Source organism: Chaetura pelagica, unplaced genomic scaffold (genome assembly GCF_000747805.2).
Source record: "Chaetura pelagica isolate M959 unplaced genomic scaffold, ChaPel_1.0 scaffold153, whole genome shotgun sequence".
NCBI lineage: Eukaryota > Metazoa > Chordata > Aves > Apodiformes > Apodidae > Chaetura > Chaetura pelagica.
Window position 1 is genome coordinate 680,981 of NW_009952707.1, and position 19,454 is coordinate 700,434.

Sequence of the window (19,454 nt, forward strand, 5' to 3'; positions counted from 1 at the left end):
GTAAATTCCATTGTGGCATTTCTACCCACATCCTTCTCCTGAGCCAGCCAAGCCCTCCAGGTGTTGACCATCAGGCTGAGAAGTCAACATGGCTGCAAGGTTTTAAACACAGATGAACATGTTCCAGTAAACCCAGCAGGCAGGTAACACTTGTGCAGCCCTGAGAACTTAAGTGTGGTACTATCAGAGAAGTCATTACCATGCCCATCTGCCTCTGACGCACACAAGATAGAAGGGAAAGGATATGACAGTAGATTAAAAACTTCAGTTCAAATATGTGAAAAATTACCTTAACTTCTGAAGACAAGCACCTGTCCATCTGTCCTCTGAAGGGGAAAGCACTATCAGTCAGTTCAGAGTCATTCAGCAGGGTACAACAGTGCAGGCACCAACCTAAGTCCAAATCTTGCAGATCTAAATAGCACATTGCCTTGCTCTGTAAGGCTCTCCCACTGGTAGAAAGCAACAAAACAAGATGACTGATAGAGTTAGTGAAATTTGAAAATCAGAAATTCAGGTTTTGATTACCAATTCTTTATCATCCATGCAGTGACACTTTTCCTTCAAGTCTACAAGGAGATGTTACAATTTGTATGTCATGCCCCAAAAAGGTGGTGAATTCCAATGCAAAATGTGAGGAAGTTGTTGATCTCATTAAGTTTTCAACTTCTTATGTTACACATAAAGTTGAATGCCCTCTAACTTCAGGGTGTCATTATTCTTAAACCATAAATTTAATCTATAACCTGCAGGATGGTGTGATTTACTTACCAGTATATGAATTAAGAAACATAAAATTTCTTACCTATTTGTCTTTCCTAGACACACATTATTACATTGTAGATACTGGTGGATAAAAATTGCTATGGAAATTATTCAGGAACTTCAGAGAGTGAGATACAATTTTATTTTTTTCAAATAGAAAATTACTCACATCTAGTCCATTTAGACACAGTCAATACATTACAGCACATAATATTATACCCAAAAATGGCAGAGCCAAGGACTTAAAAAATGAACAAATGTATTATAAGTTAGTAAGTCAATTTACAGAAAAGACTGAGCAGCAAAAAGACTCATAACCAAACCAGTGTTTGAATACATTTCTAATACAAGCCAATCATATTAAATTGACCTGTGAACAGTGCACATAGCTTCTCTTTGTCACCCCTCTCCTTCTTTACTCTCATGATACATGAAGATGTGCATTAAATGACTTAAGAGTTTGTTATTTTTCTAAATCACTTGCACAGTTCATTTTTTGATCTAGTCTGGTCAGGTACTTATTATCAGGCAGGGCAACAGTAGCCTGACTGATTTATCTACTCAAAAGCAGACACACAGTTTTGGGTGGAGAATGTGTTATGACTACATGGCATCCAGAAAAGTACCATCTTTTTAGCAAAGAATATTTTTGAAGTCCATAAAATGCTGATGGCTCTCAGCTTCTGTTGACTCTAATATTCTCAAGAACTCAAATCTTTGGAGCTAAAAGTAAAGCACCCTTTTGCATTTGCTTTTATAGCTGAACAGGTGTCTGCTATAAACATAATCCTCAGGGCTGATACACAGTGCAGAGCGACCTGAACCTGAGATGTGCAGTGTGTGCATCTCCCCTGGGCATGCAGGCTGGGCTTTGCGGGAGGAGAGCAATCTCCTCCTCAGGACTAGGAGCATCACTTCTCTGAGGCTGCCTTTCCTCTTTCTACAGCAGCAACATGACAGCAAACAGACTTTCTAGATTGCAAAAATGAGGTGAAAAAAACAATCTTTGCTATAACTGGAGGTTTCTGCTGAATTTCCCTCCTGTGCAAAGCACTAAGAAGTTTGCTTTAAAGCTTTTAAAAAAATGCCTTAAAAGCATTATGACTCTCTGTGTACTACACAAAATTGTGGTAGATGTTCTAGACATCCTTGTTCTGTGGGATTACATGAGGCTTTTGGGAATAGTGATAAAATACACAAATTTTCACCACAAAACTGGAAATACCAGCAGATCTCGACAGAGAAAATGAAAATATTTATTGCTGCCTTGCCTGCTCCTACTTTGTGTCAATCTTGAGTAATAGAGTTAATTTAAAAATCAATCACTGCTAACCATCTCAATAAAAATGTAACCTGAAGATCAGGTATGCTTAGCCTGTGAATGACAGGAAAGTTAAAAGTCTGATGGTAATTTTGGAATAGATTCAAGAATTCTGCTGTGTCTTTCCAAATGATGAAAGACAAATTATATTGCTAAAGCCTTACATGCTGTTTTAAGGGTATCCCTTTGAGTTACAGTAAATGAAAATATTGTTTAAAAATCTGAATTCCTATGATTTTCCTAATTATTTTCCAAACAGATAAAGCTATCTACTGTACAATGCAGAGCTTTACCTATATGTAGCTGTAAGAAATAAACGTTTATCAGTCAAAATCAGAGACAACATCCAAAATGTAACCAGACACTCTTGGCCTCTGTAAACAGTCTAGTAAATAAATATAAAGGCATAAATATTGCAGAACAATAGTGAATTCCTTGCACCAATAGAGGTGTATTATTTATCTGTGGTCAGTAGTAAAACCTTGCTTTTCTCTTTAGAAAGGATATTTTTAATTTCTTACAATACAGCAAAAACTTAAGATAATTAATAAAATGTTGTGAAAGGATCCACTGTGTCTGTTACCCTAAAAGTACTTACCAAGAGGTTTTTCTAGTTAAAAGTGTTTGGAACAGGAATGCTTCTAGCTTTGGCTGCACTACAGGCAACTGCTGCAGATTAGCACCATTCATGAAATAACGAGAACATTGTGTCTCCTCAGAGCATGAGGTAAAACAATATTAAAAAAGAATCAGTCTTTCAGTTTCTCCTTGTTTTTCAGTTTGAAAATCTAGTGCATCATACGTAAAGTCGAGAAATCTACCAATCTTAAATGGCAGAATTATCTCAGATTTAAGGAAGTACTTAACTTACACCAAATATTAATGAGAATTTCTACATATCTACTTTGCCTGTTATCTACAAATGCATGTACAAAAAAGATAGGAAATAGTTGCTTTAAGCAAAAAAATATGCATATATTGTTAAGCAGCAAGAGAAGTGTAGTTTAAATATGTCTGCAACATTTTCTATCAAATGTTGAAATTACAAACTCAATAATTTTTGCAATCCTCTTGAGGAATTATTCTCAGGGAGAGCTTTAACCTTTATATCACTCATCCCACCCTATGATACTATTTGTCATGTATTTTATCAAGCAATTGTAAAGTTTATCCTGTAAGTACTAATCAGGTCTGGAGTGTTATTTTTAAATAACCATTTAGCATATTTTAAAGACCTTAATCTGTGACATACAAAAGTTTTTTTTAATATATAAGTCTCAAGGGTATTCACCCCTTAGAAAATTGCTTAGCATTGTGCAAAATATAAGTGTCTAATATTGCTTTAACTTCTTGTTCTAAAACAGAGGGTGCACTAAAACTTAGTAGTACCTGGAAAATTATTTTCTGTTTTTGTATTTACAGTAGTTTTAATGAGTACTTACATGTAGTTATTAGTCAAATGAAACTTCCTCCACCAGAAATAAAAACTAACCTTATTTTCATATGAGATGCTTGCTTTCTGACCTTTGAATAGTTCACCATGGGTTGGCTGTGCCAAAATATTAACAAAACCACATACAGATTCAGACAAACAGATGGAAAGTAATGCCATCTCAAAAATACTACATGATGTCATCATGTTCTCTCAGAAACTCTAGTCTCAGCATTAAAATAAAATTCCAGGAAAACAATAGGGCTCTGATTTCCTTTTCACAGACCCTGATGCCCACCATGCAGGCAAATTCAGTCCTGTATTCTTGTCAGCCTTTAAACTGATCTCCACATGACTCACTCTTGTATGAGCAAAATAACTGCTTAGGAGCCTTTGGTAACAAACCAACATGTTTCCCAAATAAACTGATTTTAAAATTGAATTCCCTCATTTTTCAGAAGACTGTACCTCCATGATTATGAATATTGCTGAAATAATGTTTATTTGCACGTGGCTGTTTAAATCCTGCTCAGCTGATAGCCTCTAGATGATATAAGGCTTTCAAAGTGCTGGTCTTCTGCTTTTTCTTTCACTCTCTGCTCTTCTAAGGTAGACACAAGTTTGTCCCTTCGCTCAACCACTTTCATCATCTCAGCAAAAATTTCATCCTCCTCATTCAGATCCATCTCATCTTTAAGGCTGTCTAAAAGATCAAAAGAAGAAGAGGTTAAAAACCTGGTCACTCCATTTTTACACTCTGTATTTTAATTTTTGGTGTACAGATGTAATTAATATTATAGTCAACAAGAAATTAAGTCAATAGCAGTTCATATTTTTCATGTTACAGTCCAGGGGAAATTTCCCATGTGTTTTGGCCATTTAAGGTTAACTATAAAAGTTCTAAAGCCTTTAGTACTTTTAAGAAAACTTAGAGTGGGAGTGGATAGGAAGAGCACTCCTGTGCTATCAAAGTATTAATAAATACTTTATTAAAGTATTTAAGCTAGAATTTAAATTTTGTTTATCCATATAAAATGTAGAAACTCTAAGAAGATGGAAATTGTTTTTTAGAAAAAATATTGAAAACTGCTGTCACTTACAATGCACATGCTTAGAACACAACAGGGTATTTCAGTTTATTCAGTGCTATGTAACCCCCCTTCTCCCTGCATTCCTCCACCTCACACCCTCTTTTCTAGCACTGAATGAAAGGATAAACCCAAACTTTAATCCCAAGTATCAAAAAGCAGTTTCAAAATACTGCAGTAACCAGTCAAGCTACAGTTAACATAAAAGCAGATAACTTCTTTTGTATTTGGGTGGCAGCTGGACTACATGTGTGAATGCTTCTGATCCAATTCAGCCTAAAACTGGGCAAGTCAGCTTAGCTGTCTTCATGAGAAGTCAGATAAGAAGACCTTACAAATTGTGGTTTGCTGCCTGACCTGCACTCACAGCAGAGTGCAGGCAGAAGAGCCTCATCTACTCTGGTCCTTTCTGGAGCAAGCAGGGACTCCCATGGGCACGGTCTGTGGGCTGGAGCACACTCTGACTTACCATCAATGGCCATTTTCTCTCTCAGCTTCTGTTCCAACCTGCTTTGGTGGTCCTCCAATTCTAGTTCTTGGGCTCTAGGTGCAATAAGAGGTATATTAAATAATAACCTTTTTTTTCAATAAAGACATGTATTAATGTTATTTCAACCAAAAGATTCTGTATTCTTTTTATATAATATTTTCATTTTTTCTCCTCATGGGCAGTCAAGCCTAAAAGCTTTGCTGTGCCCACATTGCCACAGCAATGCCAAAAGCACCACTACCCTCTTCTGCATTATGTATCACATTAAGCTCCTTCAGATGTCACAACACTTAGGGCTTTAACCAGCTGTGCTTTGCTGGTGGCACCCACCACTTGATTGTGGATGGGACTGAATGCTCTCACACACAAAGGGCTCTGCCAGGCCCACTGCACAGGAACAGGTCCTGGGGCAAGGGAATTAACACACGTGAACACATCCAGGCAACATTTTGTGTCCTGCAGTGGTAAAAGCAGCTTGCTTTGCTTTTTTAACTCTGCTTCACAGACAGAGTGAGCAGGAAGCATTGCTACCACAACATCCAATGACAATCAAAGGGAAAATAAAATGTTTGGCCCCTGGTAGCAGCAGTGTCTAGAGAGACACTGGGGTGCAGCTGGAGCCAGTGGCTGGGCTGCCACACACTGTGCACGGTGCTGGTTGAGTAAAATGGCAACGAGCAACCTACACTGGTAGGTTGAACAATGACTGCTGCAGCTCTCATTGCCTTCCCACTTAGCCCAGAAATAGTGGAGAAAATAGCTGAGAGTCACCTCTGCCTGTCTCTTGAGGTGAGGGAGCTACAGCCAATATTATTTTCATCAGCCACAAAGACTGGCATCTGAGGTGCCTTTTATTTTGCTTGGTGTATCTGCTTGTTTCATGGCTGTAGTAATTCCTAGATCTTTCCTCCTCTGTCCAATAAACTGAGATAAACTTGTCAGACTGTTTTTCTTCCACAGGAGAAAGTGCTCCAGTGCTCATTAGAGCCACATTGTGTGCAGGCAGAGCATCTGTATGCTGTACTGGTTTAGAGTATTGTGTAAGATTGAAATAATTGAACCACTGTGAGAGGGAAGGACAAGGAGGGCTCAACTGGAAAACTGTGTTCAAAACAGATTGCCACTACTCTGGGTATGTTCACTCTGTAACAATCTCAAGCTGCAGCACACAGTAAGGTGTTCAGGTGTAACGGGAGTGCACTCTTCCCCTGCCCCTTTCTGTAGCATTAATGGTTGTCCTTACTTACATAATCAGAAGCTCAGACTCATAACGCATTAATTTGTTCTTCTCCAGGACCAGCTCAAACCATTCATGCAGCATCTGAGTTTCATCCTTTGTGCCTGAATCTGTTTAAAATAAAAGAGTTAAGTGTGCATTACCAGCTTTCCTTCCAATGCTCTTGCCACTTAAGTTCACTTTTAATAGTTCTCATTTGTAAGCCTAGGTGAGTTCAAAGGTAGATTTTTTTCCTGTAACTCAAATCAGTGAAGTCTGGGTATAACAGACATCACAATCATTTGGCTGAATGTTGTAGCTTATTGCAATTACAGATGGATTAGATTTTAAAACTAATTTATTTTAGAAGTTAAGATTTTTCTTTCAAATAATCATATAGACTTCCTTTTTTTAATGGGCTCTTATCCTTAGTTTTGCCTTTGATAACATAGCTCCCCTGTGGGTAGTGGACTCCAGCAGCTGAACTATATGTATAAATGTAAATCCCACTAACAAAATCAGAGTTGAAGATGTATGTGCTGGCAAGTATCAACTTAGTCCCTGCTTCCCATGGGCATAAGAGACACAATCAAATTCTCTACAAATTTCCATTCATTTGCCAACTGGCCTCTAAATTGGCATCTGCTTTGAATGATGGAAAGGCTGTGGGACAGGACAAATCTACTATTACTGTGTGGTTTTGTGACACTTTGGGACAAGGTATCACTAGTAGGTGATAGATATGTATAGGTATACAGACACAAAACATGAGATGGTCTCTCTCCCTAAGAGCTCACAGCTTGACTGCCTTGCTGAAGAGGAGCACAGATTTCTCTTTCACCAGATGAGGGCCTTTACTGCTCCTGCAATGCCACCTGTACAAGAATCTTTGGCAACAGAGAAGCCCTGGATGTTTTCAAGTGGCAAGTCAGAGCATGTATATATCTTCCTTGCTGTCCTTTTTTTAGCATGCTCATCAGTTCAAATTTTCCATTCATTCTCCTCACAAAACAAGCCCACCCCACCACCCTTCCATGCAGAATTACAGCAGTGGCAGCACTATGAATGAACCTCCCACAACATCTGCTCTGCCCCTCCACCCTCTGCTGCCACAAAACAATTCTAGAAAGCAAATATCTTGCACTGCTTCACATTGAGGCAACAATGATGACCCCTTCAGAATATCAAAACCAGAAAACCTGCTTCTGCCTCAACACAGTGCTGTGGTGTGTGGGAGTCAGGGACAGCCAGACCTGGGACAAGACAAAAGGAGGGGACACGGGCAGGCAGGGGGACACAGTGCTCTCCTCCTCAGTCCTTACATCACACTGCTAGACAACCAAGCATAAAATCCCCATCAATCAGCCTGGCTAGTTTCTGTGGGTGAAAACGTATGTGATTTCTCCTGCTTTAAGAGCACTGCACCTTTATTTCAGATGACTGAGTACATTGAAATTTAAGCCCAAAGGTTTCAGGTTCAAGTTCCAGAATGACAATGACAAGAGTATCACTAAACTAGGTGATAAAGTGGAGAGATAGCTGGAGTCCTGGACAGCTCAGCAGAAGTTCAGATGCCCTCCTGTTGCTTTGAAATATGCTTAGTCTTTGGCCCCAGAAATTACCCTCTTGCCCCCGCTGCTTCAGCTGCCCCTCACCTTCATGACAAACTGCCTTCACCAGGCACTGTCATCCCAGAGAGCCCAGGTCACCTCCTGCCAGAATCTGAGGAATGACACAGATCCCTGCACCAAAAACAGGAGTTGTGCTGGCTTGGGTGCAGTTCTGCAATTTCCCGTCAGGATTTGACCTCAATCTGAAATTACCATGAAACAGGAGGATAAAGCAGCAGGAGAGGGCAAAGCAAACTTGATCTGATATCTGCCAGAATCCATTAAAAATTGGCAGCAATGGATGTGTTCCTGTGGGATCTTCCAGGTCAGCAAGTGGAAATTAAAAATATCTTCTCAGAGTGATGGCTAGAGCAGTGCTTCCTGGGACATGTCAGTGGTGGCTTCTCACAGATCCAATGCAGAGATGCAGCATTAGTATTCAGTCTTAGGTCTTCATATGCCACCATCAGAAGTGATGACTGAAATTTGACCTATCTTACTGTCAGTAAAACATTGGAATTGCAGGTTACAGAGGGTTACTATTCCCTTTCTGCTGTTTTATTGATTATACAAATATATATATTTTAACATTTCCTCTTTAAGTTTTAAAATATCAATGTCTGTAATAAACAACTGTATTGTAGGTTGATTGAGGTAAACAAAGAGAAATGCACTTTGCAAAAATGCCACTCATTTTAGCACAATCCTCAGTGCAAGCCGAAATAAAAATAGCCCTTGTTTTTTGTCCTCCATCCTACAGAATGCTCCCCAAGTGTCCCCAGGGGAAATTTTCCCCTGAGCTTTTTGTTAATAATGATGTTAATAGTTATTTAAGTCTGATGGAGTGCTTTATGCCTTCCAAGGGCAGAACAAGCCAATTAAGTCTTTTGCGTAGCACAATATGACAGATCTTTTTAAAGGTTAGAGGAAAAACAAGTTGAGTTTGGTTTCTGAGTCATGCTGGCTTTTTCTTACAGCATTGTAAAGCAAAACTTTCTTCCTGGTTTACCCAAGTCTCCTTGAACCTGGATGCCATTTGAAAGTCAAGTGTTCATCTAATTATGCTGCTATTTCTATATTCATCAGTTTTGAGGGAATAACAGGCTGCAGAGGTGTATTTACTGAACGTTGTTCTCAAAATCTCAACCTTCTGTTCTCCAGGGTGATGCTAGACTGTTCCTCATCAGTAAGGGGGTTTGGCCAGTTGGTGCCTTTTTAGGAACAGCTAAACCTTTTTAGGAACAGCTAAACAGATCATTCCTTATCCCTAGAGCTTTTCAACAGATCTTTTTGCTCTGTTGATAGTTCTGAGAAGACTTGGATATGCTCCTTACGAAACAAAAAAATAGCTGCAACATGTGCAGATATATGTTTACCTTCCAAACCATGGAGAGATTTCTGAACATTTTCTCAACACAGATTTTTCTTCTTTACCAACATTCTTCATTACTTGTTTTGTTAACCAATCTGTTATGCTAATTTCAGTGGAAAATATGTTTCGAGATGTTTATTTTTGTATTTCTTGTAGGCAGAAAAATATCCATAAGCTCTATAAATGTCAGTAGAAAACAAGTGATGGTACAGCAGTGATTTTTATTTGGTATTTAGACCAGAATGAAGGGAATAAGGGGCATGAAAAATGGGACTGTTTTGTTTTTTTTTTAATACATGAATTGTTGCCACTACAATTAGAAGATCATCAAAGCCTCATTTTGCTCATCAGTCTTTGTGGCAGTTGTTTCACACCCACACATGTTCTCTTCTAATTCAGTTGAGGAGCTAATGAATAACTCTCCCTAACAAAGAGGCCATTCATCCTGGGCTTACAGAATTATTAGAGGAGAGTTGCGTAAATGTCACTGAAGACTAGGGTTTGTAGGCCTGTCTCTAAATTTGGTTATTCACAACCTTTGCAGCTCAATATTATTGCTGAACTGTGATTGTTTTCTAATTACCTTAATAATACCTATTAAATCAGTTGAATTGCATGAGCACAGACCTGCTTAAATACAACTTAACCTAATAAACACTGGTCATTCGTTAACCAATAATGTCTATTATTTTTAAGAAGGCTGAAGAGAATTTAAAACTCACTGATTCCTGCATCATTACACACATGTTATTACAAGCAACAAATCACGCTTTGTTGGGGAAACTTAAGAGCTTCATGCTTTTGCACAAGAAGAGTTATTGAGACACAGTAACATCCTGTGTTTCAGTATCTGCCCTATTTGTAACTGGCCACCTACGCACAAACAATCAACAGGGAGAAAAAATAGTACTTTCACCTTAATGAGAGCAATCCAATTACTAAGGATGGGAAGAGAATGAGAAGCATCAATCTGTTGGCAGCCAGCCTTCTTTAGGAAATGTGATTGTCAAAACAGCAAAAACAAGAGGCGGCTCTAGGCCATTTATCCTAGTATTTGGTGTCTATCCCAAGACCTAGAAGCCTATTGTCCTGTATTTTTGACATTTCCTAAAAAATCTACCCTTAAACAAATCAGCAGTAAAGAAAAAAACTAACACGTCAAACCCTCGAAGTCTCTTTAGCAGAGTTTCTCACAGGCAGCAAGGTGGGTGCCATTTGAGAAACAGTTATGTTTTAAGGAAAAAAAAAAAAAGCTAGCTAAAAATAACATTTGAAATAGGTTGTCACTATCAATTACAGGAAATTAGTTAATAAGTATAAAAGGTTGGACAAATGATGTCTTGCTGAACTGATTAGTTCAGTGTTAGAATAGGGGTGATAACAACTAAGAAATATGGCATTAAAAAAGACAGCTTATAGACATTGTGCTGGGTTGCCTAGCTAAGACAATGACAAGATCAGGTATCAATACATATACAAGTTTTCAGTGTTGTGCAACTGCCTGTCATGAAAGCAGAAGGTTCAGCTTTCTAAAATAAGGTAAATAGAGACACACTTGCCATCAGGCCACAGGCTCCCCAGCCTCCTCCTTTCAGCACGGAACTGCAGCCCCCTCTGAAGTCCCTTATGCGCATTGTTCACATTCCCACTCCTGTTCTGAGCCTGACAGAAACCTTCAGCTGTCCTGTTTCTGTGCAGGGGTTCTTCTCAGCTTGGTCCTTTACATACTGGGAAGCAACTGGTAAGGCTGGGCTGGTGGGAGGGCAGTGCAGTCCTGTGTACTTCAGACTGTCAGTTAGGCGGGTGAAAACACTGCCTCCAACTGCAGCCAGGACGACATCCCTGTTACCTTCCACCCCTTGGAGGGAAAGCTGAGCAGTTCAAGTCTGGGAGCCTGCATGCAGCTGTTGCTATAGCATGGCCGCTGGCTCTAATCATATTAATGGCATTTCACACTCCAGGAGAAGTCATTAAAGACTCTGTTACTAGGCACGGGCTGCTGCTGGCTCGGTAACTGAGATGCAGCTCCTGGAAATCTCATTGGCTCCTTCCAGAAGATGAAATTAAGCTCAGGATGGGATTTTTTAAAATGGGGGGACAGGGAAGTTAGGTTCGGGTTCAATAACAAAGCAAATAATTCCAGATCGGTGATAGCCAACAGAAAATCTATAGCATTCAGGATAAAGTTTCTTGAGCTATCAGAGTTTGAGGAAAAGGGTAAAGAATTATTTTTGTCTTTCCGGTTATTGTTTCATTTCAGATTTTGTGCTGAACTCTCTTTCTGTGACTATAATTAAAACCCTTCTTCTTTGAAAAAGGATAGAAAACCACCACCAAATAAGCAAACACACATTGCTTCACTTACTTGATTCTCCTCTTAGCTCTCTCTCCAGTTTGACACCAAAAATCTCCAGAGCTCTTTGTCTTTCCTCTAATTCTTCTAGCTGGCGCTGAACTGCCTGCAAAATTGTAATGATGTAAGAGCTACAGAGATAGCTTAAAAATTCACAGACAAAAAGATGGTCTCAGTGGTTAGAGAGGCAGCTTAAAAAGGTCTCAGAGGAGTCATGGAATTTGCAAACTCATGGAGTATGTCAGGCATCTAAGCAATGTAATGATTCCACTGGGTATCTGTTACATTTTTATGCAGGTATAGTAGGTAGTAAAAGAACTTCAATTTTTCTGAACTTGAGCTCTCCTGTTGTAAAACAGAGATCATAAAGTTTCTGTCTCACAAGGTGTGAAAAGTCAATACCATACACATTCAGAAGCAGGTATTCTTAGATGCTACCTGAATAAAACTCATAAATATTGAAAGTTTACAGCTAGAAATCTTTGCTAGCTATGTTGTTGTCCTTGGGTTTTTGTTGTTTTCCTTTTCTATTACACAAGCTTTCGACACAGCGAGGAAAGGGTCTAAGAAGTAATAATTCAATGGCCTTTCAGGAAGGACTTTACATTTACTGGTCTGTCCCCATTTAAATAAGATTTTCAGAGGTGTCATGTGGATAATAGGCATGAAACATCTTAAGAGGTTGAATTGTCAAACAGATGCTCAGCAGTTTCCATTTCAGGCTGTGTTAGCGCATACCAAGCCAAGCCCTCAGGAACAGCCTAACAAACATGAAAGATGGTTCAAAAGGTTTGGACCTGAATATTTCCAAAAGGAGTAAAATAAAAGAAGGCATGTATGCATCTAATTGTACTTTGAGATGATTCACAATTCTCAGATAAAAATTATAACAAAGTTGTTAAATGAAAGCTCCATCCAAAATTATCCACCTGCTATAGTAATAAAACAGAAGATGATGGACAACTCTGCCTTCAAAAAGCTCCCCACTACCGTAATATTGATTAACATTACAACCTGAATTAATGAGATTAAATCTAGCTCAGGTTTCTCTGCTTTATGCTACAGAACAGAAACAAAAAAATTCTAGTGGCCACATAAGCCTTTAAGTTTTGTGTGTATATACGCATGTAGTTACGTAGGTGTGGAAAGTGAAACAGATAGACCTGAAAATTCTGACACCTGACAGAACAGTCTGAGATTTAGTTGCACAGAAGTGCATGCCCAAATCTTTGAATTGTAATTGGAAATAATACATTAGCAGAGTTCAGAACTTTCCCAAAATTTTCTGAAAAGCAGAGCCTGTATATAGTGATATTGTTTTCCATCATTGGGAAAGGAAATGCCTGACTTTCACTGCTATGGTAGAGAGAGAACAAAACCCATCACTGTATTTTTGTACTCTCTTGTACAGAGGAGTAACAGCTGTGTTTCTCACATTCTCAGAGGCTGAGAATAATTCCCAATTCTATGTCTTTCCCTCTTCAGTCAGTCACTGTTCCCCCTTGATCTTCCTGCACAATTAAAAAATTATTATGATCTCATGGGGCACGTGAATTTGAGACATATGAGATGCAAGGTCCTGCCACCTACATCTTCCCGCTCCTGATGTTTTGGGGGGATTTCAACACGGAAGGCAGTGAGCCACAGTGAGGAACAAGGAGAGGTGCAGAGCCCACACTGGGTACCCCCTGTCCTCCCTAGTCACTTTGGGAGATAGATGGGACATCTGCAAGCTAGGTTTTCACCTGTGCTTTGTGAAGCCTCTTCAGCTCTTCTTGTTTAATCAGTTGCTTTGTCTCCTTCTCTAGCTTCCGTCTCCTCCTGAGAGTCCTTTTTGCCTATAAAAGAGAGAGAGAGAGAGAGAGAGAGAGAGAGAGAGAGAGAGAAAGGCAATCAAGCCTAAGTGTAGCATTACAGGTTTTCTCAAATCTTCCCCAGAATCACACAAATGTTGAGATTGGGATAAAATTCTGGAGATCATCTAACCCCACTCCTCTGATCAAATCAAGGTGAGCTACTGCAGGGTTGTTTGGGGCGACCTAACCGAAGTGTAAATATATAGGAATATTTTAATGCATTTTCCTACATTGACTTTAAATCATTACAAACTCTTATTGCAACCCTAGGTGAGCGTGAACTGTGCCTTTCAATAAAAAATATCCTAATCACAAAATTGACTATATACAACACACGTGGCTTCTGCAGACATGACCATAATCAGGGAACAAGCCAAACAAGGGAAAGCACCAGTTTAAGGAAACTCAACTAATTTCTATTGCTGTAGTGAAATGCACTTTGGATCACTCGTAGCGCGGTACAAGGGATGTGTCCGAAAGAAACAACTGTCATGGGACACTACCTGAGGCCCTATGAAATCTTCCCCAATGCTGTTTTTCTCTGCTGCATTATTGAGGTGCTTTGCATTTCCCTGGGGCACCTGCCCCTGCTGCCAGGGAAGCAGGACAGCATGTGCTGCAGGGCTGGCCAAGGGAATCACCTGCACTTGCTCCGTCTTGCCCTTGACCCAAACTACCTGGAGGTGCTTCAAGGCTGTGGTTTTCCCATCTTGGAGGAGACAGAACAGACAAGTACTGAAGACAAGACAATTAAAAAGCTAACAAGAGAGGAAGCCACTAAATTTTTTCCCACCAAGTTTTGCCAGAGAAAAACGGTAGTACTGGCAAAATAGCAGCCAGAACTGGCATGAGAAGAAGTGCTAGGAGGCAGCAGAGAGAAACAAGCTGAGTAGGGAATGTGTATCAAAACTGAGTCACTGCTAATGCCCGTGTGTGGTAACTGCTCATTCTCTCCATTTCTGGCAGCTGCTCCAGCAGAGCTGCCTTCCCTGCTGCCTGGTCCTGCCTGTCCCTGCAGGCTGCCTGAGTTGTTGGGAGTTGCTCCTATCCAGTTTTCTCCCATGTCTCCTGTCCTTTCTCTATTTTCTATAAACTTTATTGAATTCACCACAATATTATCTTACTATAGATTGTCTTTCCTGTAACAGAAAAGATGAATGATGAGTTCTGACATCTCAGCACATCCTGACACACACACTGGTGGGACGTGCCACCACACGCTGCTGCGCCTCTGCCTCGTGGCACTTTGTTTCCTCTGGAGCTGTGCAACTGGGTTTCCGTTCAAAGCCTCACTTAGCTTTTCAGCTCAGCTGTTTCTCCAGTGCAGTGGGCAGCCTTTTGCTTTGTTTTCCTATTTTTTTCCTTTCTCAAAGGCAATAAATCAAAGGGCCACCTCATACTATTAATTCCACTTACAGATATTCCCTCCACCGGAAAGAGGTAAACAACTTCCGAAGAGCTATGCAGGCAATAAAAGCTCTGTTTCTTCAAATCAGAGCTGCGTATCGAGAGTTCACTGGTGGTTTAACCCCACCACTCCTGCTAGCCACAGGAACCAAGGTGGGGCTCAGAGATCTCATTGTGCAGCTAGCCCTTCAGTGTGGTGGGTCTGGGTGCAACTTTGTGGCTCATGCAGTTGTGCTGATTAGGATAAACACAGTGTTTGCCATGCAACCTGCCTGTAGCGCCTCTCAAATGAAGTTGTATTTCCCCACGGGAAATCTGCATCTGTTCGGTTTAATTTTTTCAATAGTTTGCTTGTTGGGCTACAAATTAAGGTCACTTAAAAATGCAGCTTCAAAGTGGTTTCAGTGAAACATGTCTGTTTGTCAAATTAAGACCTTCTCTGTCAATGCTGGTGTAGCCTGGGGGAATTAAAGATCTAAGGAGGAAACAGAAATTTTGATTTTTCATTTCTCTTAAAGAGTTCAAATGTATTTTTCTCCCCATGACACATAACCTCCCACTGATAAAGCATTCTCATCCCCACTTTGAGAAATTGTCATTTAGAATGTGGTTTAGATCAAACTCATATGATAAATCTGAAATACAGTCAAACTGAGAAAATATCTTTCTGTTTCCAAGTCAAGGTTACCTTGTGTGTTAATGAAGGCTTGGATTCAAAATCATCGTCAGAGGAAGAAGTATAATACTCAGTAGTTTTTCTGACAGGTACGTGTTCACATCCTAAAATGCAGGAACAAAATAGTCAATGAAGCAAAAGGTACTGTTCCTTAACTTACACAGACACTTTGCACCTGTCCTGTGTTCTGATCAGCAACACCCTGAGCAATTTGGAAATTTGGCTACAGCATAAATTAAATTTTTGATCCCTGTCAAGAACTCTGTCTGGGTATATTTGATTTTTTTTTTTTTTTCAGGTATTACATACAAATCAATTAATTCCTTGAGCACTCTGCTTGTACCATACTGTTCTGAACTCACTCAACATTCATTAAAATGTATATCTGAAGTTAGCCATATTACCCAAATGATTGTATAAGGCTCACTATACAGTGTAATTGAATGCAAAAAGTCTGAGCCAGCTCTTAAACAAATTACCCTTATGTGGCTGTAGCATCTGGCACCCATTTTTACTACATGACATCTGCTCAGTGTAAAATAGTTGGCGTCAGAATGTCTGGTCATATAAAAAAATCACAAATGTAATCAGAAGCAAATGGACTAAGAGAACAAGGCTTTATCACACAGCCTCATGCAACATAAATATTTCATTAATTGTGTCTAAACAAACGTCACTTATTTTTCTGCTTTAGGAATATTATCACATCGTTGAACTGTTGATTAAAATGCCATAATAAGTCAGGAAAATCCATACATCACAACAATGCACTCCATAAGGAAAACTGAAAGGCTGCCTCTGGAAGAAGCATGCTTTCAGAATTATAAATTAAATTACATTTAATTGCAGCAATTTTATCATGCCTGTTTTTCCAGCATCTTGTTTCAACTGGGTGTAAATATTTGAATTTCTTCTTAATTTGTCTAATTCATAGCTTCATTCTCTTTATTTCAGGAAATAAAACTGCTTTTGGAACATCTGTCTCTATGCTTCAACCTGCTACAGGGTTAATGATTAACAGCTGGGCAACATCTTGGAAATGTACATTATTTAAAGCTAACAGTGCCATTTTTCTTTGTATCTGAGAGGTAACAGTTGGCTTTCTATGTGCAAGTTGTATTAAGATTTAAATCGCTTCCCATGCTCCCAATGTAAATGTTTCTTCTTTGTCTTGTCCTGGATCCCAGTCTTGAAGTAAGACTTCTGTCTCGAGCCCAAATTTAAAATCAGGACCCCTGAAACACGCTCACTCCAGCTGGCAAAGCAATAAAAGCAAATCCAAGTAATATGAGGCAGAAATTCCAGTTTTTCTCAGCAATCTCAATTTTAGAAGCACCTTTGCGCCTAAGGAAGTTGCAAGCTCAGAGGATCCAGCAAAGCAGACCTGGGTCCTGCCCTCCTTTTTGCAGGACAGGTCCTCGTGCAGCAGGAGGTGCAATAGCCCAGGCAGAAATACCAGGAGGGTCTCCAGCCTCCCAGGTCATTTCCCTGCTCCAGACCTGCCCAGACTGCCACCCCAGATCCCCACATCTCACAGCACTTGAAAGGGGGACACAGCTCCTGCTTGCAGACCTGCCAGGGCTCACAGCTGCCAGGGTCATGCTGGTGCCACGCACTCCCCCGTGCTCTGTGGCAAGTGTGCAAATCCAGCTGTACCCCATTTCTGCCCCCAGCAGGGACATCAGCTGCAAAGGCCTTCCCAGTGCATGAGCTGGAGGAAGGCACATGGGGGAACACTGTCACTACTTCTTTTGAGGAGTAAACTCACCTACCCAGCTTTTCCCTGTGCAGTAACTACCCTGTGGTTACACTGCTGATGAAATCACGTTCCACAATACACAAGAGGCAAATCTTACAGCCTGGCAGGGCTGGAAACACAAGTAATTACATGCTCCCTTTCTTTTCTCAGCTGTGGGAATAAGTGAACTGCTTCCCCATGTCCTCTCCTTTGAGTGGTATCAATAATTTTAAGTGTTAAAAGGTCTGGAGCAAGAGCAGCCTGCTGCAACACAAGGGAACCTGCCTCTTCCTCAGGGGTGTCCATCAGGAGCTATTTGCCTTTCTGGAACAGAGAGTCAACAGAGGTCAATGACTTCTCCAAGAACTTCCAAAGGCCATCTTAGGAGCACAAGGAACCTGATGTCTGTACATGGAAAAGATTAATATAATCCACAGTCCTCCCAATTTCTATCTGCTGTGGAGAGCCAGGTATTTGCACCTTGCTCTGCAAAGAAAAGCCACTTAGATTACTCCAACCCAGCTCCACATTTCAAGGGACACAGTACTCCAACCCTGAGACAACAATCACCTGAATGCAATCACCAATGCCCTTTATTGTCTCCAGCAAAGAAGCCTACAGGAAGAAGGGCCAAGCAAAACCAATCATCAATGAGGCATCTGACGAGTCCACCTGTGTGCACTGATGGTTACAGACTCTGCCATATTTACTGCTTATACTTTTCACCCCACTGAGGTTCTATGCTAATGCAGTGTTGATAATTAAAGCATGAGCTGCTCCAAGGAGGAACACTGAGCAAAAAGTGACAGAACTGGCATGAGGATACAGGTTTTTGGTTCCCAGATGTGTGGCCCTTCCACATTTCAGGGATAAAGAAACAGTGGGACAGTATCTTTCAGCATTAAAAGGGCAGCCACTCAATGCTCTGCTCAGCTATTTTTTTTGGGCTCCTTCCTTGTGGGAGAGACCAGAAATATGCTTTAAAACATACTCCCAGATGCAAAATTCAACTTAAAGACAACTATAACAAGCATAGTAAGATATTACCTCACTGAGTGAGCTTGCTTTATGCAGAGCTAGAGAAAGATACCACAAGTTTATTCTATTTTTGAAAAAAAAAACCAACAAACTTGTGACAAACCACTCTTCTGTATTACAGCATATATGTTCTACTATAGATGACTGAGCATTAATTCTACCTCCAAAGAGGTAGGATAGGGAGAATTTAGCCACCAGATGTAAAGACTTAGATGAGTTCACCCCAAAAAATGCTCAGCTTAGGAACTTTTACACTTACTGGGGTCATTTAAATCTGAACTTTAGAACCACAATAAGGTTAGATAATAATAATTTGTCTACTCCAAATATGTCAAGTCTTAAAACCCAACAGCTACAGAAAAGATCTCAAAAACGTATCATTTTTTTTCAAATATTAATTCAACCAGATGGGATGAGGAAAGATGAGTCAGCCATCTGACTGATCAATTTTATTGTTCAAGTTTTGGGTTTCTTTTAATTTTAAACTGCAGGCCAAAACCCAAAGGAGGAATCAAAGGACAAAAACCTCCAAGATACTTGTGCAGCAAATAAAAACATTTCAATTGCACCTAGAAATTCCAGCATGGCTATTTGGGGACATTTGTATATTCAACAGGCAAACTCACATAGGATTTCATTTTTTAAAAGCACAGTCTTTCACTGAAATCAGTGCATGAACCCTCATTACTTCAGTAAGATTTGCCCTAGGTCACACGCAGGTAGTCTGTGCAGCCAGATCTTTACATAGGTCAAAATTTCAAAGTGTTTTTTTGGAACATCTCTTCTAAAAGAGAAGAGTTAGCCAGAAAGCCTTTAGACCAGGTCTGGGTATCAGGAGCTGGAATGACCCATATGAAATGTGTAACTGCAGACGTAAGTTTGAGTGATAGACAGTCTGCTGCTGAGTAATTAAGGTCTGCTTTTTCCTCATGCTGAGCTTCAGCTGGTGGCTGAACAGTTGGCAGGAGATGACAGAAGGACAGAATATAGTTTGAGTTTGGACAGACACCTGAGTCAGAAATGCAAAAGTCATCCGCATAGGAAAGACTTCTGGACATGTATTTGTAGATTAAATGAGATAAGGTGTAGGGA

At 40.1% G+C, this 19,454-nt stretch overlaps 1 protein-coding gene across 1 annotated transcript in view; it reads right to left on the reverse strand.

Moving 5' to 3' along the window:
* Window positions 1–4,036: 4,036 nt before the first annotated feature.
* Window positions 4,037–19,454, reverse strand: part of MICALCL (MICAL C-terminal like) — a 33,757-nt gene continuing 18,339 nt past the window's right edge. The window contains exons 7-12 of the mRNA XM_009994263.1: window positions 15,599–15,690; window positions 13,393–13,485; window positions 11,660–11,753; window positions 6,344–6,443; window positions 5,076–5,149; window positions 4,037–4,221 (exon numbers count right to left, since the gene is read on the reverse strand). Coding sequence (XP_009992565.1) covers window positions 4,037–4,221; window positions 5,076–5,149; window positions 6,344–6,443; window positions 11,660–11,753; window positions 13,393–13,485; window positions 15,599–15,690 — 638 coding nt within the window. The remainder of the gene's footprint in view (window positions 4,222–5,075; window positions 5,150–6,343; window positions 6,444–11,659; window positions 11,754–13,392; window positions 13,486–15,598; window positions 15,691–19,454) is intronic.